Below are 27,120 nucleotides of genomic sequence, written 5' to 3' on the forward strand. Positions count from 1 at the left end.
ATGCCAGGCCACAACTCAGTGCTACAGTCAGTGCTCTCATAAGAAAGCTCGGCAGCATCTGGTAGAAGCTGAACGATTTGGTTGGCCTACACCGAGACCTACCACAGCTACCACCTTCCTTGTGGGTTTTTCCCCGGGTCGCTCCGGTTTATCCCACACATCCAATTTGAAAAAGATTAAATATTATTAATTAAATATTAAGAACTGGTTCAGTCAAGTTATTAAAGAATCCTGTTGATTGAAATACTGATTTTTTTTTGCTGAGAATATCTGAAATGTGTTTTTTACAAAAAAGATTTCAATTTAAAATACAACTTGCAGCTTTTGTGCAACCTACCTAACCTGATATATCTGATATTGAATACAGGTTTGACTTTAATCACGCTTAATGTTTTCCAGGAAAGAAAGAGGTGTGTAAGAAGAACTAAAATAAACACTTAATAATATATTTTCTCTGTCTGTCTGTCTGCCTGTTGTTCTGTCTTTCAGGACAAAAAGCTGGGAAAGAAGACGGTTTGAGACTCTCTGAATCCAGTGTAAAATGAAAACGCTCACTTAGGTCAGGACCACAGAGGAAGACATGCACAGTAAGACACTCAGGTGTGTGTGTGTGTGTGTGTGTGTGTGTGTGTGAGAGAGAGAGAGAATCTGGGAGTAATTCATGCCCGGTCTCATTTTGGACTCATTACACTTAGAGCCATTGAACAGGCGCTCATGGGACATCTTGACATTCAAATGTGAAGCTTAGTTGCCATCTTTGATTAATGTACCCGTCAGAGCAGGAACCTGCACGGACCTCATGCAAGACTTAAAACCAAAAACTCATTGTCTGAAGTTGAATGATTATTCTCTGACCTGTCCTGTCTCATTAATGCCCACAAAGAAGCAGCCATTAGCAGGGATCAAAGTACAGCCTAATGAGTGGCGTCAGTCAGACAAATTTGCTCTATTCAAAGACGTCTGGTGAAAGAAGTTTCAAAGCAGCTAAGTACATGTCTGTGTATTTTCCAACTCTTTTAAAGCGTGAATTAGTGTTCCTACCCATTGAAGACACAGATTTAAACGACCACATTGGCTCGTCCATGATCAAAAGAAACATGATATTACATAATGGGAACCCTTTAATTACTGAGCTCAGGCCCCAACGCTCACTCTTACCTAAACATGGGGCAAAGCCACTGTGTGGTTGTTTACCAACATCTTTAAACAGGTAAAAAAAAAAAAGTTTTTTACCCACACATCAAGTTTTACACATGGTTACCCTTAAGGATTTTAATCATTTTCTCTTTGGCTTCTCACAGGGATCATATAAGTGACATTTTTAATAATCTAGATTTGCTTATTTACACAGATAAGCAGTGGTTGAGTCACATAACTCTTCAAAATGCTGATATTGTATTATATTTCCCACCATTGTGTGGTGTTCAGATGCATTATGCATCAGTTAAATTCGATGCCTTTATATTAAACACAAGTGGCACTGCTTATGTGTAGTTCTACAGTGTGTTGTTTGAATAGAGTAAAGTACCTGCAACATTTCCAATGAAAAACGGTAAGTATGATAACGAGGCAACCAGTTTTCAACAGGTTATTGAAAACTAAGCACATCAGAAGAAACACATCTGCTCACTGTCTTCTTGAAAGAGTGCAATAGTCTTTTTTTTTTTTAATTAAAAATCTTTTTACCGAGACGTACATTTTGAGTTTGAGGGTGATGGTTTCATGCATTCGGATTCAGCGGCTGCTTGCGTGTGGCAGAGGCTGTCGTTGGAGGTGGTGGCTGTTGATGTTGAGCAGAGGTTGGAGCTGGAAGCATTGGCTGCAGTGATCTTTCATATTCTGGTGATGGGAGTTAGAGGGGGGATGGGTTCTGGCAACGCCTCTCGGTGAAGGCAGCTGCTGAATGTTACTGGAGTGAGCATCTCAGTGGAAGTTTCAGCAGGTTGCTTGCAGAGGTTTTTGTTGGATTCGAGGCAGCCATCCTTTATATTGATTAAGGTGGAGGTAGATGAAGATTTAATGTGAAGACCTCTGTAGACTGTTGGCCGAAGCTTCAGATGGAGATAGGTGTCGCAGTGGCTACAGATGTCGATGGAGGTTGTTGGTGTTATTAAACAGAGGTCGGGGAAGTTGTCGGTGGTGGCCCAGAATGCAGCTATCAGCCGCAAGCTGCTTTGAAAGTTGCAGATTGTTGTGAAGTGGTGAAAGCTAATGGATGCTGTCAGAGATGCAGTTTGAGGATGCAGCTGCTTGGGTTTGGCAGAGGTTTGAGCTGGTGGTGTGCGCTGCAGCTGTCGGCCACAAAATGCAGGTTTAGGCAAATGTAGATTGCTGGCAGAGGTGGGCCTGCAGGTTTTTTTTTTGGCAGAGGCTATAATTGGAGCCAGCAGGTCATTTTGGTTGCTGGCAAAGTGTTGGAGGTAGCTGTCCTTTATATCATGCAGGTGAGACTGATTGTTTTAATCCATGGCTGCAGGTGGAGGCAGTACTTTATATTGTGCAGGTGGAGGTTGAGATGGTGGTGCAGGATGGTTTTTTTTTTGTTTTTTTTCCAATGGCTACAGGTATCCCAAGCACAGGTGGCTACACAATGGCTACAGGTAGCCCAAGCACCTAACATTGCTTGTGGAGGCTGCAGCTGAGGGCGGTGACTGTTTTTCTTTGGCAGAGGTCTGACTTGGAGGAACAAGCAGCAGGTTAACGCCAGGCTCTTGTTGGAGGAAGTGGTGACAAACAAGCTGCAGTTGGAGGCTGCTGCATTTTGCTGGCAGAAGCTTGAGTTTGAGGAATTGATGGCAGCTTATTCTCATATTGTGCAGGTAGAGGTGGAGGATGATATCTTTTGGCAGAGGCTGCAAGTGGAGGCAGTAGCTGAAGGTTGCTTGCTGAGGTTGAATGTGGTGCTGTGGCCCTGTCGCTGTCAATCACAATTTGAATGTTCACGTTACTTGTGTGGAGGTTTAATGTGATTATTTCTGGCAAAGGATGTAAATGAAGTCATACTGCAGCTTTCAACCAAAAACTGCAGATGGGAGCAGCAATTTGGCCTTGAGCGTCTGTCCCTCGTATGATCTGGATGTTGATCAGTGAAACTTTTCCCAACAACAGCATGTCTGGATGAAGACTGAGGTGAACATGCTGTGGCATCCACTTCAGCCACTTCAAAGACTCAGTCTATGAGCTGACTCCACACAAGTGGAGTACTTTCAGCTTCATCCATTTCTGGACAAACTGAGGAACAACTACGTGTTGCCCTGTCTTCATTGTTGTTCTAACCCCCAGGTAGCTTCCTCAGGCATTTCAGACAGGCCTATGAGTATCTGAATAACAGAGTGTAAACCCAAATTTTAAGTATAAATTTTTTTTTTTTAATAATGTGAAGCTATGTGGTTAAAAATTATTTTCCCTTAAATCATGTAGGAGGATTTTTGGCCTCAAAGGCAACATGGCAAACTTTTTTTTAATCATGCTATAAAAATGACAGAAGATTTTTTTAAATTCTGACCATTTTAACGAGGGCGCCTTACTATACAATTTGAATATTTTAGCTCTTATAGCTGTTTAGGCTTTAAGAAAATACTCCCACAGAGAACAGAGACAAACTTCTTCATGAGATGTAAGATTGGACGTTGGAGCAAAGTTTCGAGCACAGAGCTAGTGGAGTATTAAAGATTTGAGATACACCTTCATTACCTCTGATCCACTTACCTGTATCACTGCAGCTCTTTTTATTACATCTTAAGTTACCTGTTGCCTTTCAGATTAACACTTGTTAATAAAATATGAAAAACTGCTACAGAATTAATCACCCTAAATTGCATAAAGCTAGACAGCTTGCTCCTCCTTCCCCCACTTCATTACCAAGACACTTAAGAGGGCAAATTCTCAGAAAGGAGTTCACATTCCCGGTGCACCCACAACTTTCCCTCCTTAGTGGCAAGACATTGGTGCCTAAAGTAACAAATTTATAATTTTAAAGGTTGGATTTATCACAGGCGCGAGAATTATACTGCAAAATTGGAAGGACCCCAGGTGTCCCACTGTGAAGGAACGGACTGAGGAAATGGTTAAGATCTCATATGAATACATGTTGGGGAAAAAAGAATGTGGGAGTAAATATGACAGAGGTATGGGATCTGTTTTGACATGTTAAAATAAGGTCGTAAAACGGACTGATGTTGGTGGCTGTACCTCTTAAGTCTGTGGCATTAACTTTTTTATTCTTGTTATCTCATGACAGGCGGTGACTTCCATGCTCTGCCTAAATGCTCTGTACTGTTTGATAGAAGATGTGCTGCATTGTTTTAAATCTGTTAAAAGTTCATTAAGGTTACTTCAGGTACAAAAAAAGAAGAGCTGACAAAATGTCACAGTATGATAATGATACTGTGAACACTCTGGGGCCTTTCTGAATAATCATAATCATCAACTTTTGGTAAAGCTGTGTATATTTTCTTCTCACACGTCTGTATTTATTGTAAGTTAAACCGTGTTCATTGTATTGTGGTTTTTGCTACTTCAATGATCTTAGAACTTTAGGACTGCCAGTCGTAGATCCTCAAAGCACAAACCATCTCTTGGCTTGGTTTATTAAATAGCAAAGTCAGACAGGGTGTTTCAAATCCGTCACTGGGACTCAAAATGGGTCTTAATAAAATACAACTGGCTTATAAAGTTCATTGCAGTTTTCCAGTATCCAAAGTGTTTGAAACAAAAATGCAGACAAAGTAAAGGCAAGGAAACATTTAAATAGTGTGCTAAGGAATATATCTTCTGATACTACAATAATATCAGTCTTGCGTTATAAAAAAAAAAACTCAGACGTTCTCTAGCAAAAAATCTAACTCACCTGATTCTTTTCAATACTCAAATATACAACAATGTACATATTTTCCGTAAACAACCTTAATTTCAATAGATAATCTTGTTTACAAGTGCACCTGGAGAGAAAAAATAACATTTATATCCTTTAGCATGAGCCGTCCCTCCTCGTCCAAGGCGGACTTGAACAGGAAACCTTGTTTGTCGCTGCTATCAAGAATAAAGGCTGATATCTGCATCTGTACATAATTGACTCCCTTTCTTCACAGCAGTTATATATCAGGTCAAAAGTCCGGGGGTCTTTAATAGAGAGGACACAAAGTGGATTTTGACATCTTGAGACCACAGTCTGTGAGCTCCTGGGTTTCAAGGGGAGTCCAAGTTTGGTTCTTTTTATGGCTCTGGATCTGTTGTTTCTACTGACGGGTTCCGGGGGGTAGAGAGAGGTTGGCCATCAGCTCGTGAACAGAAGCAAATATCGTACACTCACCTGAAAGACAGACAGAAGACACTTAGCATCAGCAAAGAATGGGAGATAAAGCGATATATTCAACTTTTGAATATTCTGTTCTTATTTACATTTTAAACAACATCCCAAATATTATTCCTAATTGTTGCTACTTTGCTCTTGTCTACTCCTTATCTAAACAGGCTACTTTGTTATATCTAACTTTACTTTTATGTTTCCCATTATCATGTTTGAGAGTTGCTTTTATTGGTTGTGGATTACTGAATCTAGACAAAGAATGATTCCTGTAACATTAATGACAGTATTCAGGTCTCATGAAATGTCTCTTGTCCAGTCGTTCCACGTGGTTGGGACTATCTTTTGTACAAGATTTAAGTGCAAACTGATATGATCTTCCTTTTCAGGGAGTTATTCAGAGTGGAGCTGGAAAGTCTTACCCGGTCTGGCTGGGTGTAGTTCATTAAACCTCTTGAGGATGTTGGAGACCATGAGTGCTGCAGCCCCTGACGAGCTGTGCTGTCTTGGGATGTCCGCCTGCTGCGTGAGGCCCGTGGCCATGTCGTACACGATGGGCACGATGATACTTACGGGCTCCTGGGGCACTGGGATGCGCTGGGTGAGCTGCAACTGTGAAGTGAAAACAGACCAAACACACAGGGTCAGGTGTGTGTGTGTGATTCAAATGAGGCTGCACAGGTGTGTGACTTGTGGAGAACTATTGGTGAGGTTCTTGCTGAGACTTACAAAGAAGAGCATCTTTGACTTGAGCACCACAGCGATGGTTCCCGGAGGGGCAATGGGGGGAGCGCTGGGAGGGATGGTGAGGCAGAACTGGACGTTCCACTTCAGCTGTGTGGCCTGATCGGGGAACTGCAGAGAGAGGCAAGACAAGTATTTACCATTTAGTGTCTCTCTAACACAGAGGCTATTCAAAATGCTAAAAGAACAGGTACATTTATTTGATGTTTTTAATCTCACTTGTGGCTTCAACTCTCGATTAATGTGACAATTATTTTCTTGAAGGATTATTTCTATTGTCTAGACCATTTGGTATCAGTGTTTCTCAAAGGTTAAGATGACATCCTGAAATGTCTTTCTCTGCCTACAATCTAGATCCAATTAATCTTTAGTACATTGCATTCAATATTTCACATCCACAATAGAGCACTTGTTCTGTATGTCTTTTCACTAATATCTTACAGCTAGTATAACAAAGTAAGTGGAGGGGTCTTATTTAGTTTGCATGTTCATACAACTGTGACATTGTACATCTTTTTTTTTTTAGTAGATGAAAACAAACCCCCCAAATAAGCTGACAAAGCTTACTGTATCCTAAATAATGCCCCATTAAATGTAACGACCACTTGTCTCGGTCAGCTGCTCACCAGTTCGAGCTTCATGATGCGCACACAGTCCCTCAGGATGTTGGTGGGCGCCCCGAGCAGTTTTGTGAAGGCATTTAGAGTGTTGTATTTAAAGGGAGGACCAGCAACCTAGAAAGAGGACAACAACAAAAATCAATCACTGGACCAATATGAAGGAGCAAAATAGATTTATGCATTTGAATTATTTATGAATGAGGCTTTAAGTGGATGCTGCCAGCTCTTACCCGTGTCTCGAAGAACTTCTCAAGCACTTGGAGCTCCTCCTGAGACCAGGGACCGGTGTTTTCTGGAGTGACTTTGAGCTGCAGAGTCTGGTAGTTCTTTGGGTTGAGAGCCACACGGCACTTGAGCACGTCCGTCTTAAACATGATCACCCCTGGCTCATTCGAGTTCACGATGGATAACTGGAGAGGAGTAGACAGAGTGGGGGAGTTACAAGAGGAGCAGAAAACATTGTGTACAGAAAACATTGTGGTTTTTTTTTTGCACACTTACGTTTGCCTCCTGCTGGATGATCCTCTGCAGGTGCCGTCTCATGATCACTGAACCCAGAAATCTCTCCAGAGGAGAGCAGAGGTAGCTTCCTGCCAGGCCCGGCACCAGGCAGGGAGTGGGTGAGGGGAGCAGGAGAACATGCAAGGCATTGTGGGTGAGGATGGTAGGAATGGAGGCAGCCCAGGGACGCTGAGGTAGCTTACGGGGTGGAGGCATACTGGAAGGCATGACTTGCGAACCTAAATCAGAGACAGAGAGAAAGAGAAAATACATTTTTATAGCGCAAGCACATTGGTTGATAAAAGATCACAGCAATTATGGTATTTGTGTTTCTGCCCTCCAATAAGTAACAATCATTGTTTTATTATTATCCTCAAGATTATTAGGAAAAACATTGTTTCTGATACACTGCTTGCCCACCAGAGAGCACTGCAAGGCTACTATTTCAACTGTAAAATGTCCTACTCGGGCTAAGTCCTACTCAGGCTATGTTTTGGATAAAAATCTGTGGATGAGTATCATGATGATGTTTTAATGTTATCAGTTCACGAGAGCTGCAGTGAAGGAGTAGATATTGAACAGATGGAGACACTGGAAATCAAAAACAGCATAATTACATTACAAACCAACATGTTTAAGTTGTGTTTCTTAAATGTAAAAACTGACTATATAATGTTCCAGTGTCTGTGTGGAGAAAGATTGAGCAACAATCAGCAAAAAAAAAGAAGTGATGCTTCACTAATTTAATACACAACACACTTTGCAACATCCCAATGTTGAAAGTATATTTTGTGCATCTTTATTGTTTATAATTCAAAATGAATCTACAGGTTATTTTTACTCACTCCGAAATCCAAGTCAACATGGGTCAAAAAAACTTGAGAGGCAACACTGAGAAAGCAGCACTTACTGGTCCCCGCACGTGGAGAATGAGGGTCAGGGATAGGTGAGTGCAGCGATGGGTTACCAGGGGACATGCCGTGGATCCTTGCCCCAGGAGAAGGCCCTGAGACCTGGGGTGAGCCTGGCCACTGCCTGTGGCTGGGAGACACCATGGCATACGGAGAGCTGGGATCCAGAGTACCTTAAGTGAATGAGAGAAGTCAGACGTTAGAAACCAAACAATACTTAATGTACAACAGTACACACCGCTTTGTGCCCTCAAACAAGATACCATTTGTCGAATGTTGCATCTGCAGTCTAGAAGATCCCTGTGAGGATGTTAACTTCAGCCTATCTCCGCTCCTACCAGACCAGTGTTTACCACCACCCTGCCACTTACCGTGGGGACTGGCAAAGCTAGTCTGACCCATCGCTATGCCCAGAGACGATGGAGACGGGGTGGGCCCGAAAGGAGAGGGTGCCCTCAGAGCTCCACTAGGGGAGCCAGAGGCATGGATGTTCCCTACACAAACACACACACACACATATACACACACACACACACACACACACACACACACACCAAAAGGCTCGTCAGACTCTGAGGTTGACAAGTTATCCTTGCACACACAGACTCACTCATGTACACACACTCTCAAGCGGGGCGGAAGGACCGCAGTCTGTGGCTGGCGGGCTGAGATGGAGAGGAATGGAAGGAGCAGGACTCAATGCATGCTTTGTTCCCTCTAGGCTGCGAGGCGCGTGTATGTTGCATGAGAAACAAAACTGATCTCATGGTTCTACAGAAATCAAAATGGGCACACGTGGTTGATTTTTGTCTGTTTTGGGGGAATTTACACAATTTTGCTCTTGCAACAAATACGTAAGTCAGCAGGGTGGTAGATGAAAGCAGTATGACATAATGAAGAACAACTTTTCCATAGTTATAATCCTGTGTGGCAGCTTGAAAGGCTCAGATGAGACAAATAATATAAAAGATACACACTCACACAAACTTGGACAAACACCAAGAACCAAACTTGGTAACATTACCTGGTGACTGTGTGGGCATCATGGATGGCGAGGGAGTTACATTTGCGTGGTAGTTTGGCGGTGGTGAAGTGAGAGGAGGGTAAACACCGCCTGCGCCCCCTCTCATTGTCTGCGGCTGCTGTTGAGCTTGAAACTGGTTGATCAGAGTTTCCGTCACGTCCACACCCACCGGAGAGGGCGGGTTATCATCTTCATTGACAGAGCGCCGGCGAGCATCCTGATTACTGTCTACAAACATATTCAGGAATGTCTAGACAGTGGAGAGATGAGGAGAATTAAATTTAGTGCAAGAATTGGCCCAAATATATTTTTTTTTTTTTTTGGGGGGGGGGGGGGGGGGGGGATACAGATGTTTTCTTAAGTGGTGCTGATTTAAGAAGGATAGGAATTTCAGATATTACTGGACAGAATTTAAGACACTTTCACAAAATCGTAATGACAATAGCAATTATATCAGCAGAAGGACTGGAAAAGCAAAAAAATAACTGACATTAACAAAATCGCACACAGCGAGCTTAAAAAAATGGAACTAATTAAACCTCCATTAGCGAGACCTCTTGTTGTGTGATGTTGGAGTTAGCATCCTAAATCCTCTGCTGCACAACTCTCCAGAGATAATCTTCTAATAGCTTTACAGTTAACAAGTAGCAGTCAATGAAAGGGTAACTGTAAGGCATCTTAGGAATTAGATGAGTTCATCTGGAAGATCAGGAAAAAAATGTGAAGATGACTCTGGCAGGGAAAAGATGGAAGGGGCTCAAGCTTAAAAAAAAAAATAAAATAGCTCAACTCAAACCAGATAAGAGGGTGAGAGATGGGCTTTTTCCACAGGAGTTAAAAGATTTAAGGAGAGGTTAAAAGGCGGGATAATTTCTCTGTCAACTTGAGTGACTCCTGGAGTTCCAGTAAAGGAAAAACTCAAGATAAGTAAAAGCAGAGATACATCTTCCTCCTCTATACAGTTTTTAATGCGAAGATTAGATAACTCGCGGCAGGCAGATGCTTTATATTTCCTGGACAGTCATGAAAAGTAATACAAGTATTTCACATATTTGGATCTTTAAGCGATGTCATCAGGACAAGACTTCTGTTTTTTTTTTTGGATGGACCCTGATTAGCTTTCTCACACCGTCACATGCATGTACATAAGAACCACAAGTGGAATGATTCCCTTTGTCAGACAGATTAGACAGAAACCCTACCTTGAGTCCAGGAGCTGGGTAGAAGCCCTCAACAATCTTTGTGTTGTCAAAAAGACTGTAGGCTCCATCCCTGATGGCAACCACCCCACGGCTGCGGCAGTAGATGTCGATGCAGTACATGTTTCGGAACGCCAGGCGGATGTGTGTAGGTGACTGGGGTAGGATGGAGAAGCACTGGTAGGCAGTGTTGGTGCGCTGGGTCAGGCCCAGCATGGGCACTGTTGGTAGCTTGTTGATTGCATTTAGAGGGGCCTGTGTGTCTGACAGCACCTAATAGAGATAAAGAGAAACATCACTGAGTAAATCACACAAGACACAATATTAAAGTGAGAAGGTGGGTAAAAAAGAAATAAGAGATTTTAACACAGAGATAAGTAATGTTTTTTCATTGTTTTAAGCCATTTGAGGACCATGCACAAACAGCGCTGAATTTGCTTTCCTACTGATATCAAGCATCTATCAAAGAGGGTTACTGGTAAGGAAACATTTAATTGGGTCCTTAAAAGTCACAGGAAGAGTTAGCCAGTTGTACCAAATGATTATTCACATTTTGTGGCTTCATTTCCGTAACTATGTCATACCTGCAGAAGCTGCATCACATTTGGATTCTTGTTGAACATCTCCTGTAGCTGATGGAGTATGATATTGTGGCAGTTGGAGCAGCCAGAGTTTGGCCCCACAGTGCCCAGTGCGAGGTGGAAGCGATGGCTGTTGGCGTTCCACTGGATGGTGACAGAGCTGCCCTTGGTGGTGCCGTAGCACAGCACCAGCTTGCGGTAGTTATAGAGTCGCACCTCAGAGAACAGGCTCAGGAAAGAGGGCATCTCTGGAAGAAGTTCAGCCGTGTTAGATGACGAGCAAAAAGCTTGAACTCACTCGTTGTGCATATTTCTACAGCCACTTTAGGGGTCTGAACTTTTTCCAGAACAAAAGTAAAAACCAGGCTAAAAAAATGTTTTTGTTAATTTGAAGTTACATGCATCAACTTCATTGCAACTAAATAATCCCTAAAATGCTGGCAGATCTTAAACAAACTGATAAAGTGCAACCTTTGCTGATGGTCGTGCACATACCTGGAAGTGATCGAGAGAAGTTGAGGACACACTGATAGAGTTGGCTGATGGCACTCCAATCATTAAGAAACATCTCCACCACCTTCCGCCCACCAACCGGCTCCGACAGAGGGTTTTCATAGGTCAGATAGACGTGCCGCGTGGAGGCTAAAAGATGACACATGGGTTTGTTTAGACAGTTTTCCACATTCACATGAACGCCATATTTCAAAGGAGAAATATTTTTGAATGCAGGATATGCATTGGTTTTTATAAATCTAATCGACTCTGCTCTGTAGGCTGTAATCTTGTGTGGATTTCTTTTTGTGACCAATTTCTATACCTAGCAAAGTTTTTTGCCGTTATTTTATTCTATACTCAAATTTTTCTGGATAAATTAAGACAATTAAGTACAGATTATTTTTTAGTGGTGAACCATAAAACAGTCTATGTGTCACGTGTACCTTGCTCCTTGCTGTGTGTGCTGTTCAGAGGACAGTTGGCCAGCACCAATTCAGCCACCCAGGTCCGGTTGTTCCTGCCCTGCAGCCGGAATGTGCAGTCCAGTAGGGAGCGCTCTAAAGCCCTCCTTGTCTCCTCTCCTACACCTTTACACTGAGGAATCCTGCAGGATTAAACGATTACACCGTATAATTACAACTGCTTTTGTTTATCACGCTTTAAAGAAAAATCTGATTACAATGCACACGTGTATTACTTCAGTAGACGTATTGCATGACTGCTGCCGTCTCCCTCCACTTGGACACCCTGGTTTGGGATCTCCATGTTCGACAGCTACTCAAACAAAGACAGACAAACATGGAGCGTTAGACTGGGATTGTCAGTAGTAGCAGTAGTGTCATAGTAAAGCCGTTTAAGCCACAACTTTAACTGTAATTTGTACCTCTGTTCTGAGGCCAATGAAAGGCATATTGGTGTCACACATTGCTACAAGGTGAGCCAGCTCTTTGTTGAAGGCACACATCTCTCCAGAGCGCTTAGGCTTCTTCGGCTCAGGTTCACCCTGGTCCCCAGAAATCTGCAGAGCAACAGAGATGAAAAAAAAAAATCACAATTTAAAATGTTCTATAATATTCAGAACTCTGCATATTATACCTTTGAATATAACAACGATTCAATCGTCATTCACAAATTAATGTTTAGTTTGTAACTATTTTTTGCACCGATTACCTTTCTCTTAGTCCCAGGTTTTGCCCCTCTCCCGGCTGTGGGGTCCTGGACAAGGTGTTCTAAGTTGGGTTTGAAGTGCTGCAGGAGCTGAGCGCACATGGGTCCATCCTCTCCATCCAGCTGAGACACTGACAGGAAAGAGTACTTGTACTGCAACGCTGTAGGACTGCTAGGCACTTCAAGCATTTCCACTACCTGTATTAAAAAGAGATGAGGAGTAGAAAATGGAGGAATGGAAAAATCCAAAAGGGACAGAAGGGAAAACAGATGATTAAATAGTAGAGGAATTTTGTCAAGGTCTTTAAATAAAGTCTTGGTTAAGAAACTCACAATGTAGTACTGCGGAAGACGTGTGAGCTTAATGAAGAGTTTGTGTTTGGACAAGTTGCCAACGGGGTGAGAAGCAGAGTTGGACAGATGAAGGACATCGGTACACACAGTGGGAAGGTGTTTCACAGACTGTCGACTGCGCTGCTCCCCCAACCAGAACCTTGTCAGAGAGGAAAAAAAAAAAGACTCAGTGTCCCGCTCAAATCTATGTTACCAAACATCATAGCTCACACCAGTGCTCGCAGCGTTCACACATAACACAGAAGCCGACAATTCTTAACACCTATCTTGCCACCTGCTTAGCCAAGTTTTGCCACTGACAGCTACAGTGACTGAGTGAAATACTCAATTTTGACAAGCTAGAGGCAGGTGTCAGACTAACTCCTAATCTGCCTCTGCAATCAAAATCTGTTCAGATTTATAGACTGTTTTATACACACACATTTGCATTGTTTTTATACCTATATACACTTTATGTTTGAACAAGAGTGGTCAGCTTTAACTAGTTCATCCTGATTAATTAAAGTCAAGGTTAAAAGGTTAAGGTAATAGCCCTTTTCAGACCGCTTTTTTTTCCGTATAAGTGCCGTAGCTAAACTCAGCTCTCATCACGTCTTTGTACTTTCATATTGAGTCTGTGACGGCCTAATATTCTCGTCCCCGTCTGTGATTTCACATTGCGTTTCATCGTTGCAGAAACACGACACAGCGAGAGCTCCACATAGACACACAGTCAGACATGCGCACACACAGCGCTGCGTTCCCCTGCTGGCTCCACTGAAACCGCCTTGCCTCTGTTACTACCTCCAAAGAGAGTACAGAGGGGGGATCACTTCGTCTCCCCATTTCGCCTCCGTTACATTCAGTTTGAAGGCAAAACGCCACAGTGGCATAAGTATTGCAGCAGTCTGAATAAGGCTAATGTTGCAACCTTCTATCTACCAGAAGGTCCTTGCATGATTTCAAAATAATTTATCATTTATCCTTTATTAATCCAGCGAGGGGATATTCAGTTTTACACTCTGTTTAATGAACATGCTACCAGCTACCAGACCAATTTCTGGACTTGGTCTTGAACCGGCGACCCTCCGATTCCCAACCCAAGTCCCTACAGACTGTTAAATTTAACCAGCAAGTAAAGTACTCTCAGCTTAAAACAGAAATAAATTCAAAATAAAAGCCTAACAATTATAGATTTTTAAATGCAAAATAATGACATTTTAAATATGCAATTAAAAGCAGTTAACTATTGAAATGTAGGATGAATCGGGATAAAAGTTTTTAAGCGTTTGACAGCCCAAGTTTGAACCTGTAAAAATGTAAAAATTGAAAGATGGACTCACTTCAGTTGTTGAAGCCAAGATATGATCCGCTTCATGTCATCATTTATGGTTTTTTCAATATCATCCAGCATAGACTGATCTGCAAAGAAAACAAAATAGTTTCATTTAACAAACATAAAAGAAGTTAAAAGTTAACTCCCAGAGTAACAAAGAAAGAAAACACAAACACAACCTTTAAAAGTGACCTTATTAGGAACCAAGACAGTGAACTACCACAAAACAGAAAACAAGTTGAAGGGTCTTTTTTGCCATTACTTACCTAATCCATACAGCATTGGTTGGAACATGCCAGAGTGCAGGTCTACAAAAATGTGTAGGCACTCTGAACGACCACAAGGCTCGAGGATGGGAATAACCAGCGTGGGTAAAGCAGTCTCGATGAATGCTGAAAAAAACAAATGCATGCATCTCCCTTCAATACTGCAGATATCTCCATTAGAAACATGGCGAATTTACATATAAGACACAAAGATAATGGGGGTTTATGAGATGTATGAGCTTTTTTGGATTTTAAACATGCGATTCATCATAATTAAGACCCTGAAAAATCTCCTGTTAAAATTGTTTTAAGTTAAAATTGTTCAAAGACTTTCTGCATTTTGGGCAATACCTTTAGTTTCAAGAGTATTGAATCATCAGCTGCGGCTGCTTCAGGAGCTTACATGTTTTTTTCCCCTGTATATCCGATTCTCTATCTATAGATGCATACACTGTTTGTAATGATGAGTGAGTAGAGTCGATACTTACAGTTGTCGTTGGGATTGCTGGCCTTTAAAATGGCCTTGAGTTCCTGCAGCTTCTGATTGGACCGGGCATGCACACTGTCGATCAGAAGTTTCTCCACTGACAGATGGTCAATCTAAGGAAAGAGTAAGAGGGGGGAGGGGACTTTATACAACTGCAACATATTTATATATTTAGCTGTACTGCCCCAAATAATGGACAATACACAGAAAACATGTGACAACCTTACCTTCATAGCTCTCTCCATCAATCTGGAGTCACAAGCTGGAAGAGGAGGCTCATGGGATATTTGCAATGGCTTAGATCCATCAGATTCATCAATCTTGATAGTTACTTTATGAACTGACGCTGTGCCTGTTTTCCTCCCCAAAACCTGTTGGCTGAAGTGCAAGAAAAAGGGCAATTAGTTTAAATGTAAACTGTATGAACTAGCTAACATTAACATTAATTACAATTATAACGTTAGGTAAAATAATCATGTAAAAGCATCAGTTCAATAACTGAAGGTATACGCTGTATTGTGTTTTGTCTTTTATTCTGTAATCTCCATTTGTTCCCCATTTTTGTGAGGCTACATAGTAATGTTATTACATTTTTGATTGTGTTATGCACACCTTTAAAAAAATTGTTTGTATCAATTAATGAGTAAAAAATTAACAATGTGTCATTTCGCTAATATTTGTGTCAGTGAATTTTGGGATTTTTTTTACCTTTTCAATGTCTATATATATATGAAAGCAATTCCTAAAGTCTTACTTCCACACAGTGAGGGTGAGGTACTTGGCGGGCATGTATCTCTCCTCCTGCACCAGGTCGCCCCATCGTTCTCTGATCAGCATGAGAGTCTGAGAGTGGAGCACCTCTAGCTGCAGTGACAGACAGAAGGAGTCTGGAAACAATGCGGTTAAAGAAGATACATTGTGGGAACCTACCAGGTCCAGGTGAGTAGAAGTACTACACAGTTATCGTTCCATTAAAAGTCAAAACACACTCGCGCACACATATAGCCTCGAGACACATACACCCAGGAGGTATGAAAAGGGGTATTTGTGCCCAACACAGACTGCTCTTTGACACTGTGAGCTGCACTGCTAGCACTGGCTGGGGGAAAGGCAGAGCAGAGATGTACTGATTAGCATTGTGATAAGCACAGTCGTACACAGCTCGCATGCTTGATTAGGGTCTCTGATATTAGCATGAATGCTAACGAGCTGTTGTTTCTCTCTACATTTTACTAACAAGCCTAAAATGTCTGACAGTGGCGGCCTCTTCATAACAAATCTTCTTTTAGATACACAAGTTAGATGAACAACATGGAGAATGTCGAGGTTATCACTGCCTCTCAATGCAAATGTTAGTTGATTTGATTTGATGGTAAACACACTAATTAAGCCGTCATTTTTCCAGTTAAAGAGGAGACATTGCAAATCTTCTTGGTATAGTCTTGGGTATTGGAAACAAACATCTCCATGTAAAGTTATACCTCACGTGACCTGACTAGGTGACAGGTTGTAGGGAGAACAGAGCTGCCCTTTCCCTGTCATCGATAAAAGAGGGTTGTGTTTATTGAATGAAAAAGGGGGTTCAGAAGGATTCAATTCTGCAGCTGTGTTTCTCATTGGAATGCTGCACGGGTCTGCTGGACCAGCCAATACTCTATATGCTCAGACACCCCCCCACCCCACCCCCGCCCTGTTGCAGTAGTTCACACCAAACTGGGACTTAAGCCAATGTGTCTGTGTAGGACACATAAAATGTCTGTATATGTACGCCCTGATAGACGAACACTTGCAAAAGTAAGGATACGCAAACAGTTGTACATGTCCTGTAGGGGCTTTTCATCTGCACACAGACGTGCCTGGACCAACTCATGGATGAAGTTCACCTGCAAACTGTGGACCAAGGTTCGGCCATCTATTCAACATGGAAGAGGATAGATGCAACATAAGAATAGGGTTACATGCAGAAATCCAGTTGAGAGAGAATGGTAAAGACTAAAATATGCCAATGAAGTATACAACTGAATAGTACCTGCTGTGCATCATAGCTGGATAGGTGCATGACTTACCTCCAGTTTCCTTGTCCTCCACAAGAATCTCCAACTTCAGCAGCCTCCAGGGAATATCAGGGTCATCTCCCATCACCGTCAACGTGGCCTCAAACTCTCCTTCCACACGAAACTTAACTCGCCCATTCGCTACACACAAGGAAACACACACGTGAAGATATTCCATTTTTACAAATACAGCTGAAATAGGCTGGTAAAATATCTGTCTGAGTCTGCTTACCAACTGTGAGGTTCGCTAGCTGGGGTGGAAGGTCTGTGGTGACAAGGCGGTGTCGAAGAATTTGATTAAGCTGACTCAGGGTGGTCTGCTTCTCAGTCTTAGTGATCGGGTCTGGAGGAATTATCTTATCCTACGCAAATAGCAACAGAAACAGTTGTGCTTAAATACCAAAAACAAGCAAGAGAGCTGTATAAAGCTATGAGTTTGACCTCCAAACATCTCTATATATGTCTATAGATCAGCATTAGAATTAACTTACTCGTATACATGTGGGCAAGCGCGGATATGACCCTGTGGTAAGAACATCAATGGCAAAGGGGATGGCAAAGCTTGGCAAACGAGCATGTACAAGGGCATCTCTGGCCAGTGATGCTAGCCTGTCAGCAGTATCCACAAACAGGATGGTCTGCTGATCCAGGAAGCTTGAAATCATCTGTCACAATGGAGAGAGGTAACAGTGAGTTTATCTGTCTGCTAATGGAAATCAGACAGTTTGCAGTGTATACGAAACATACACAAAGATCGGTTACTTAAGTTAAAAAAAAAAAACGCAACATACCGCACACTTCTCAACTTTTCCTGCATTGCTCGCCCATTTCACTAGGGCAAGCAGACGCACAAATAGTTGCCTGGTACGACTGGCAAACTGGACAATCTCCATTTTCCTGGTACAGTCAAGAAATTAAAGTTTAAACAAAAAGACAATGACATAACAGTCGGATTTTTGACAAAAGAAATGGAATGAATGAATATGACATACCTCTCCATGTCTGTTTTTCTGGGAAGTCTGGAAAACACACATAAAAAATGTTTAAACTTAGAGTATGGATTGCTTATTGCCATTGGGTTATTTTACCTTTGCTTTTTTATTTTGGGGTGCAGGGGTTAGTGCGCACACCCGATGTATGGAGGCTATCGTCTTCTAGGCGGGCGGCCCAGGTTCGAATCCCGCCTGTCACGCATGTCATTCCCCCCTCTCTCTCTCTCTCTCGCCCTGATTTCCAACTCTATCCACTGTCCTACCTATAAAAATAAATCTTACATTTTTTTAAAGTATTATTTATTTAATTTTTATTTTGTGTGCTGTAACATTTTTCCCTTTGTTTATTTTATTATATATAAATGCAGAACTCTGCCCCCCCCCCGAACTCTGAACTCTGTCTCCCTCCTGAACTCCGCCCCCCGCTGACCCCCCCCCTTCCCCTGCACATCACCCCACACCCATCATCCCCCACCACTCCTCCTGGTCATACAGACACATCTCTCATCCACCTGTATTATAGTATGTTCATATCACCTCAGTAAGTTATCGACCTGTACAAAATGTCCATATTCTGTATATTATCTGTAATCTAGTATAGCATGCTCACTGCACCTTAATCTGTATATTATAATCTGAAGAATATACTTATATTTATATTTATAGCATTCCATTAATCCAGCCATATATACCCAATAATTCACTTTTTTTTTAGTATACATCTGTAAATTTTGTAATTACTTGTACATAGCACAGCTTCATGCTCTATCTGCTTATTTGCACTTCTGGTGAGATGCAAACCTCATTTCGTTACTCTATACTTGTATATGTGTAATGACAATAATACGTCCTTGACACTAAACTTCACCCCCATAAAACACTACCCACATGACCTGCTTCATTATTATCATTGTATTATTGTATTATTATTATTTAGCATATACAGTACATTCTAAATATTTTTATTATATTATTATACAACATTTCATTTTATTACAATATATTGGTCATATTGCACTATATTATATTATATAACTGCACTCTGCATTACTGTGGTACAACACTGCCTCTCTTCTCTGCTGTTTACATCACTTGCTGCTAATTTATCATACCAAGTCACTTTAATCACTTGTCACTTTATCTTGTCAGTCTCTGCAAATACTGTCTCAATTCCCCCCAGTTAAATGTATTCTATTCTGTTAAATGTGTATTTTTTTTAGCTTTCTTGTCTGTGCTGCTGTAACTTCTCTGGGGATCAATAAAGTATTATCCTAACAAAGTTGAATCTCATCTCATTTTGTTTTTATGTTCAGACACTTTGAAAACATACTGTGCTTACAAAAGCTGCTATGAATGTCAATTATTATTATAACTAACTTTGATACAAATCAAAAGAAAATCCCGCCCTAAGATCTCCATTGTGGCTTTAAATGATCAGGATAAGCAGAGGAGGAAAGCAGACTGAAGAAAGTGTTTAAGATCAAACTGGTGTCCAACATAAAAATCATTTTAAGTTTTACTTTTCAAACTAAATTGTTTTTGTTTACAGGTAAGTCTCCCCCCTCCCACAGCAGCCTACCACTGCATTTTTAAACCTTCAATTTATTGGAGCTTGTGCGAAAATGATCTCCTCTAATAGATGAGTTAGTTGGTGTTTTTTTTGTTTTTTTTTGAAGAGGCTGGAAGAAGAGCATCCTCTGAGTTTAGCTGATTAGCCTGCATGTTAGCCGGGTTAGCCCTGAGGCCTACCCCCGCTGAGGGTTCACTTACAGCTCTGCCAGCAGGGTGATTTCGTGGTAGGTCCTCTGGAGAAGGAATTCAATAAGCAGGCTGAGTCGGACCCCTTGAGTGGCCGGAGTCCCCGGTGGCGGTGGCTGTGGACCCGAGACCACCGGACCCCCGAGTGGGACGAGCTGCCCATCGGACCCAATCTGCACCGGAGCCATTTTACAACGACGACGATCAGGAGCTAGTTAGCTTCAGCGAGGAGCCTCCAGGAGGAAACTAACGACCTGCAATGGATAACTCCTCTTGAAAAGATTCTCTTCGCAGTCTCACAGCATTTCGTCATGAGACGTGCGTTGCGGGTTTGGATTAATTAACCCCCTTTTTTTTTTTTTTAACTGGAAAAAAAACAACAAAAAACGCCGAATTTGGGAGCTCATTAAGAGGAAGGCTCAACGCCGCTCAGCCGCCATCTTTGCTGTCGGGAACGCTTAGCAATCGGTGTGGTTGGAGAGAAAACTCGGAACAGAGTCTGAGGAGAAGGATCCACGAGTGTTTCTTAATAATGATTCCAGGTTATTTGTTTCAGACCCTGGTTAATGTAAGAAGAACACACAAAATGTTTAGTGTTTTGTATTCCGCAAGTGTTTTAGTCATCAACGGTTTTTTTATCAGTTGTCCTGGTAACGGATATGACAATATGTAGGGTTAAGGCATGTTTACAAATCAATGAAATGCAGAGTTATTTTCTATTCAGGTATTGTATTGTATTGTATTTTATTTATTCATTTATTCATTTATTCATTTATTCATTTATTTTATTTTATTTTATTTTAATTTATTTTATTTTATTTGTATTTTATTTATCTATTTATTTTATTTTATTTTATTTTATTTTATTTTATTTTATTTGTATTTTTCATTTTTATTAGGTGCAATAAAGTGACAAACTGGTGACATACAAATGAGGCACAAACAGGCAAGGTCATCACAACGACTCCAAAATACAGTAAATAACAAGATAAAACAAATAAAGACAGCAAAATACTAAGACATCAATAGACACACATCAAACTACGAACAGAAAAACTACAAAACGATATGAAATACCTAAGAAAGGATACAAAAAGTGAAAGAAGCGATAGAGAGAAAGGGAGGGAGAGAAGGTGCTTAGTAAAGGGGACTTGAGAGGTAGAAGAGAGTTGAGGAGTAGAGCAGTGTGTATGGTATGTGTTGAATATGTTGATGTTAAACAATGTTGTGGTGTGAGAGTTTGTGTAATGATTATGTTTTAGCGGAAGTTGACTGCAGACAGGGTTTTGGGTTTGGTTTGAGCGTTATCTGATTGGAGGGGAGGTTGGTTTTTTAATTTTATTTAAAGGTGCACTCTGTCCTAGCTTTGGTAGAGAATGGGAAAGTTGGAGAAGTGCACAGATTCTGTAGTAGGCCTATATGTTTATAACTCTATACACAAATTGAAGTTATTAAGTTAAATTTGACGTTATGGTGGTGGGCCGACAAGAGTAAAAGCGTTAACTCTCCTGTTGGTAGCTTTTAAGCTTTTAACAGTGTTCCACGGACCTACTCCTATTTCCTTTGAATAAAATGTGTATATTTAATTCAGAAAATATAGCTTATAGCCTAATTGTTTCCCTTCTCCAACTTTCAAATTCCACAACCAAATCTACACCATGCACCTTTAAACAACTAAATCAAACATAATTAAATTAACAGAATATCTCCTCTCTTTCATTTCTCATTAATCCGCTCAAGACTGGGGCGCAATAATGTTGTCTACAAAATACAGCAATAGTGCTCACTTGTATAACCCATGGTGGATAAAATGTGTTAAAGTGCCTTGTATGATTTCCCTGCGCAGAAGAAAATATAATCATCTTGTGTGCCCAGTGGAGAAAATGTGATGATGTGCCATAAAGGGTGTCATCCAATATTAGGGAGCTTTTTCAATGGGGAAAACGTGAAGCAGGGCCCTCTGGTTCCCAGTGAAGAAAATGTGATGAAGTAGGCTCCTTAAAGGTCAGACCTCGCCTATGTTCACCTCCATTGGGGAACATAATTAAGTGTTCTCTAGGATGCCCTATCTGTTGTGAAAATCATAGCAGAAAACCTGATGATTAGTCAAAATCTGAACTCCCCTTTAATGTACCCTTACAGTGAAGAAAACAAATTGCAGTCACTAAAGTTGCACTCTTACAGCATCAACTAAAATGCCTACAAAAAACACTGAAGATGTTAATTGATAATCAAGATAACATTTAATTATAGATACATTTGAGTTATAGCTATGACCACCAATAATCACAGGAGGCAAAGCTTGAAAGGGTGAACATGTACTGTATATTGTATATCAGTTAACATGAGCTGCTACATTAAATCACAGCACTATCACAGAAGAAAAGAACATAAGCTGAGCTAAGTGATGTGTATGGATTCCTTCATTGGCCTGACTCCCATTTTGCTGTGTCATCAGAGAAACATCTCTGGATATGTAAGCAGATATGTTGCCAGTTTAGTGTTTACTGTAATCCTTGTCTGTAGAATCACAATTTTAAAGCGTTTTAGGTAGGAAATTTAACAGGTAGTCATTAAGATGGTAATAACACTTATTTACTGACTTATTAAATACATTTTGTGATGCTATCCTAGTGGTGTATTTGCTGAAGAGTATATTGTCGTAGTGACATGGTATGTGAGCCAAATTGTTGTTCATTAAAAGAAACATGAAGCAAGTAATGCTAAAGCGGATTCATGTTTTAAGGGGCTCATGTTGCTCCCCCAGGCACTCAACACCTTGGGGCTTTCATAAGTGGGGGAGTGTTGTACATCGGGACACATAACACACAGGGTGTGGCAGGAAAAAAATCACAAACTATACATTAGCTGATTTTACTGATGCCAATGCTGCCAGTTAACTGGTAATAAATCAAACTTGCCCCTCAAAGCCATTTTTTTACTGCAAGCTGTCTTTTTTACTGCAGCTGTGAGAAAATAATGTAAAAAATTTAAAACAGAAAAAAAATCTTTAAAAAAACAACAACTCTATTTTTGTCTTGTAAGGTATTGATGCAGCTTTTGTGTACAATATGACTTTCAATGTTGTACTATATATTTCAGGAATAAAGCTTAAAGCTCTACTGGATCTTAAATGGTTTTATTGTGTTATTTGCAATTGTTTACTTATTGTCAGGTTACATTGCACTGTTTTTTATTTTCCTGGTATACCAGTGTATTTTCCTCAAGAATAATAGTTAAGAGGGGCGTGTCCAGACTTTTTGACTGGGGTGGCCTACCCATGGCACTTTGATCAAACCCAGATTTAACTCATTTATAAACCCTTTGTATCTCCATTAATGATATGCACTTGTAGTAACTGAATTTGGCAACACATACTATTATTAGCTTCATTATTTGAGGACTCAAAAAGAGGATGCATGTCCAAAATCACAATATAGAATTGCATGCAAATCTTGCACAATGTCTAACTTGCAAAAAATACATTTACTGGCAATGTTTCAGTAATCAAACATTAATAGTGTGCAAAGTGTTTATTTACAAATTAAAGTTCTAACCAAAACAATTATACTGCACTGACACATGAAGTAAACTACTAGCAGCCTGTTGCAACACAGCCAGAGTAGTTACGATGTCTCGCCTTTTATAAGGTATATAGCCCATCATCATAGTTTGAGATTTTGGGGTGGCCAAACAGATTTCAAATGGGGCCCATGCCACCACTGACCATCTGAACACGTCCATGCTTGTTAAGCAAACATAATATTGAGTTTATTAGCCATTATCTTAGTTTATTCTATAAGTCTAGTGTCTCTTTTGGAAAGCTAATTTTGCCATTGAGTATTTTGAAAAGCTATGTTTCCACCAAAATTATCTGGATTTTGTTTTTTACTTCTCTGACTTCAAGTCTCTGACAAGACTCTTCTCCTCTGTCGCCCCCCGGTGGTGGAATGAACTTCCAAACTCCATTCGATCTGCAGAGTGCATCTGCACCTTTAAGAAAAAGCTAAAGACCCAGCTCTTTCATGAATACCTACTAACTTAATGATGATCGTCTCCATATTATTGATGATGATGATGGTCATGATGATGGTTTTCGTTTGATAACGATGACTTATAAGATGGTTTCTATACTGATTAGAGCTCTCAAGAACTGCCGTCAATGTTGTGCTTTGCCTCTGGTCACTTCCTGTCAGCACCTGTGTGTCCAATCAGACTCAAAGCTGATCGTTTACTCTTACTGACATTGTTCCCTTTTTCAAGCAAGATCCTTGCTTGTGTTGTACTTACTCTCTGATGTACATCGCTTTGGATAAAAGCGTCTTCTAAGAGAATTGTAGAATTGTACTTTATGAGGAATTAAAAGGTTTCTTAAACTCTTAAAATTATTTGCATTTCCCCTATTTGGGATTATGTAAAATCCCTGGTAGGCTACTTTATTTTTACCCTAGTCCCTGCGATGGACACACACTTGAGTAGGCCTACCCCTAGAGTCCCTTCAACCATGGGACTATGATAAGAGTCCAAAAGAAAAAGAGTCCAAAAAGAGTCTGAAACTTCTCCAACTACATTAAAACCTATTGTTTCTTTATATAAGCAGACAATAAAAGTCATGGACCAGAAACCTATGAGATTGCATCACTGCAGCATTAAAAAAAAAAAAACACAACCTTTTCACCTTAAACAATTTTATGAATTTTAGTTTTCTTAAACTGTTTTATAAATGTGTAAATAATCATGTGTCACCACTGTTATCTGAATTAGCCATTAGGCGTCAGAGCTCTCGTAGGGCAGTCACACGAGCCTCCATCAGTGGTGATTGTCTTGTCCCAATGTACAAGACATCTTTTGGCCAGTCTGCTTTTTCTGCAAAGGGGGCAAAACTTTGGAACTCTCTGCCCACTGGCCTAAAACTAGAGAGCAACAGTAATGCTTTTAACAGAGGACTCAAACAATGGCTAAAATCAAAACAACAGTGCTCACATGAATAGCTTCTGACTGGTTTCTTGTTTGATCATGCTGCCTTTGCTCTTCAGTTTATGTGTATTTATTTATTCTCTCCTCATTCTTTTCTCAGTTTTATCACTTTTCTCCCTATCTTAATTGTTTTCCTTTCAAAAGCCTTCCTGTGGACAGGTGTTGAGAACGAGCATGCTTGCTAAAACACTTAAACCAGGGATGGGCAACTTTGGTCACAGCAAGGGCCACATTCATTTAATTCTCACTGCCAGGGGGCCAAATTGTAGGATACAAAAACAATAACAGTCAATTATGTCTCAAATTTAACTCAACATATACCAGTGATGAAGTATTATTATGGAAATATTTCTGGTTTTCATGATTTCATGGCAGATTTTGTCATGTTTTCTTCATGTTTTGATGTATAAAAATTGAACTGAGGGCCACATTGAGGGTTGATACCCTGTCAGTTGGGTATCGTGCACTTTGGGTTCTTTTCTGTTGAATTTTATTTAATTATTTTTAGTATTTTGCATTTGTTATGTTCTTGCTGTTGTTTATGTTCTTCTGTGTTTGGTTTAGTTTGCTTTGTTCTTGTTTGTCAAAGCACTTTGTAAACTTGTGTTTTTAAAAGGTGCTATATAAATATAGTTATTATTATTATTATTATTATTATTAATAATAAACAATGCATCTGGTTTGTCCAATGTATCTGTGATGGCTATGCCAAATAAAGTCTATTATTATTATTATTATAAAATGTCAGGTGTATTTTCATTATTTTTTTTGTTTCTTATTAAATGAAATTTCCCATTTTATATGATCACCCAGTGCGATAGGAGGCGATATAGTGGAGTCCTCCTGGTTGCTCAGGTTTTTTTTTGGTTTTTTTTGTTGCTTGGTTTTAATAAAACTATGGATGTGCATTCCTTCTGGAGCCGGAGTCGTGTATCGGAATAGAGAGAGGAGGGTTTTTTTTTGTTGCCCTTTCCATTTAGCGGGTGTTGTGCTAAAGCGGAGCTGATTTCGGTTGCAGTGCAAAACTCAAAGACAACGCGGACTGTTGGGAGTTTTCATGCAGTCGGTCTTGGCCTGTTTTTTTCTTGTTTTTTGTTTTAAACGGAGCAGCAATTTGTGTCCGACTTGCTCTTCCGCCATGTTGAACTGATTCAAGTTGTGAGTGACTTGGCTGGGACCGAAGTGACAAGCCCCAGAAATCGGGACTAGATAGAGTTAGGGGGGCAGTTACCGCGCCGGTGACGCAGGAAAAACACCCAAAGAAGAAGCAGAGGATAAAAAACGTAGGAAATTAGATCTTTTCTAGTAACAAATCCTGCCAAAAACTGTCACCGATATAGGCCACGTTTATGTAATATACGACGACACCAATCGTTCAAGGCTGGACGTAGCCCGTGAATAGAGAGGGGGGAAGTCATATCAAATTCCTGGTGAGTTGTTAGCTAACTAGCTCGGCTGCTGATTGTTAGCTCGCCGCGGCTAACATTAGCATCAGCTGGTGGTGCATGCGAGGTAACACTGCGTTTGGACAACTTGTGTTAATCGGCTGCTTTGGGGTGGTGTTTTTCCTCTGCTTGCTTACTCCTTTTATTTAAAAAAAAGACATTGTCAACATTGTAAACGGCAATTGATGTTTCTTGTTCTTGACAGTTACGTGTGGTGTAAATTAGCCTGAGCTAAAGCGCTAAGCTCACCCCTCAACATACGGGTCCTCGGGAACATTTCCTTTTAAAAAACGTCTCATGTTTACAACTTGGATTTTTTTTTACCCTCAATTTACATATTTAAAAGAAGCAAAAAAACGTTACGAAGACTTGGTTTGTGTTAGTGTGTTTTATTAGCAGGCGAATCCAGATGGTATTATGAGGTTGTTTTAGCAAAGTAATAACTTAGCAGTCACTAACATTTCAGGTAATAGACGACTCCCCCCCCCCACCTGTCACTTTCATCATTTTTAACGTTATCTTCACTTCACAGATGGCTTTGTTGACTTACGGGGGACGCTGAAATTGTTGTTTTTTAATCTTAACTGCAAGTATGAACGCTTGTTATTACTGAGTCATTGTCAGAGTAGAAACAAAAATGTGCATTCGTGTATTTACTGGTGAGCTAACGGCTAGTGTTTTTAGACGGCTTCTCGTTAGCATGTTAGCACAGCTCGCTGTTAAATGGCGTTTCAAGTACGATGGTGGATAACGAGTGAAGGGGAAGCTCATGTTAGATAGATGGATGGATGGATAGCAACGTGTGTTATTAACCAAAAACTGCAATTGTGTCTTTTTGTTGTATAGTAAAAGGTTTGATTGGGGTGTGTGTGCAATGTCAGGCCCCGGTCGAGTAACGAGGCCGCAGCGGGCTTTTTTGGTTCGA

The 27,120-nt window shown here is 40.6% G+C and overlaps 2 protein-coding genes across 5 annotated transcripts in view; one reads left to right on the plus strand and one right to left on the minus strand.

The window, feature by feature from the left end:
- Positions 1–4,551: 4,551 nt before the first annotated feature.
- On the minus strand, positions 4,552–20,233 carry med14 (mediator complex subunit 14). Of its 2 annotated transcripts, XM_020633946.3 has the most exons (29): positions 19,786–20,233; positions 18,016–18,042; positions 17,815–17,920; positions 17,515–17,688; positions 17,256–17,385; positions 17,036–17,164; positions 16,774–16,881; positions 15,724–15,856; positions 15,197–15,347; positions 14,971–15,082; positions 14,483–14,608; positions 14,224–14,302; positions 12,881–13,040; positions 12,551–12,745; positions 12,264–12,398; positions 12,078–12,154; positions 11,824–11,984; positions 11,381–11,527; positions 10,889–11,133; positions 10,308–10,577; positions 9,106–9,355; positions 8,453–8,575; positions 8,081–8,254; positions 7,171–7,409; positions 6,900–7,079; positions 6,676–6,783; positions 6,035–6,160; positions 5,728–5,917; positions 4,552–5,311 (listed from the first exon to the last, which is right to left on the minus strand). In XM_020633946.3, the coding sequence occupies exons 1-29, from the start codon at positions 19,959–19,961 to the stop codon at positions 5,238–5,240; spliced, it is 4,305 nt and encodes a 1,434-aa protein (XP_020489602.1). In that variant the 5' UTR covers positions 19,962–20,233; the 3' UTR covers positions 4,552–5,237. The 2 variants fall into 2 exon arrangements, with proteins under 2 accessions (XP_020489602.1, XP_020489603.1); XM_020633947.3 differs by lacking the exon at positions 8,453–8,575.
- A 5,450-nt stretch (positions 20,234–25,683) lies between these two features.
- Positions 25,684–27,120, plus strand: part of usp9 (ubiquitin specific peptidase 9) — a 37,595-nt gene continuing 36,158 nt past the window's right edge. For 2 of the 3 annotated variants that reach the window (XM_020633953.3, XM_065962131.1), the window contains exon 1: positions 25,686–26,180. The gene's annotated coding sequence lies outside the window, so the exon portion shown is untranslated. Of the gene's footprint in view, positions 26,181–27,120 lie in introns of all 3 variants that reach the window. The other variant, XM_065962132.1, reaches the window with a different exon arrangement.

Source organism: Labrus bergylta, chromosome 13, assembly GCF_963930695.1.
Source record: "Labrus bergylta chromosome 13, fLabBer1.1, whole genome shotgun sequence".
In the NCBI taxonomy this organism is placed as follows: Eukaryota; Metazoa; Chordata; class Actinopteri; order Labriformes; family Labridae; genus Labrus; species Labrus bergylta.

Coding starts and splice junctions, on each gene's coding strand:
- med14 (XM_020633946.3), bottom strand. CDS start 19,961: ATGGCTCCGGTGCAGATTGGGTCCGATGGGCAGCTCGTCCCACTCGGG. Junction 17,386..17,514: donor GCTTGCCCACATGTATACGA/GTAAGTTAATTC, acceptor CTATTTGCGTAG/GATAAGATAATTCCTCCAGA. Junction 17,165..17,255: donor GCTAGCGAACCTCACAGTTG/GTAAGCAGACTC, acceptor CCTTGTGTGTAG/CGAATGGGCGAGTTAAGTTT.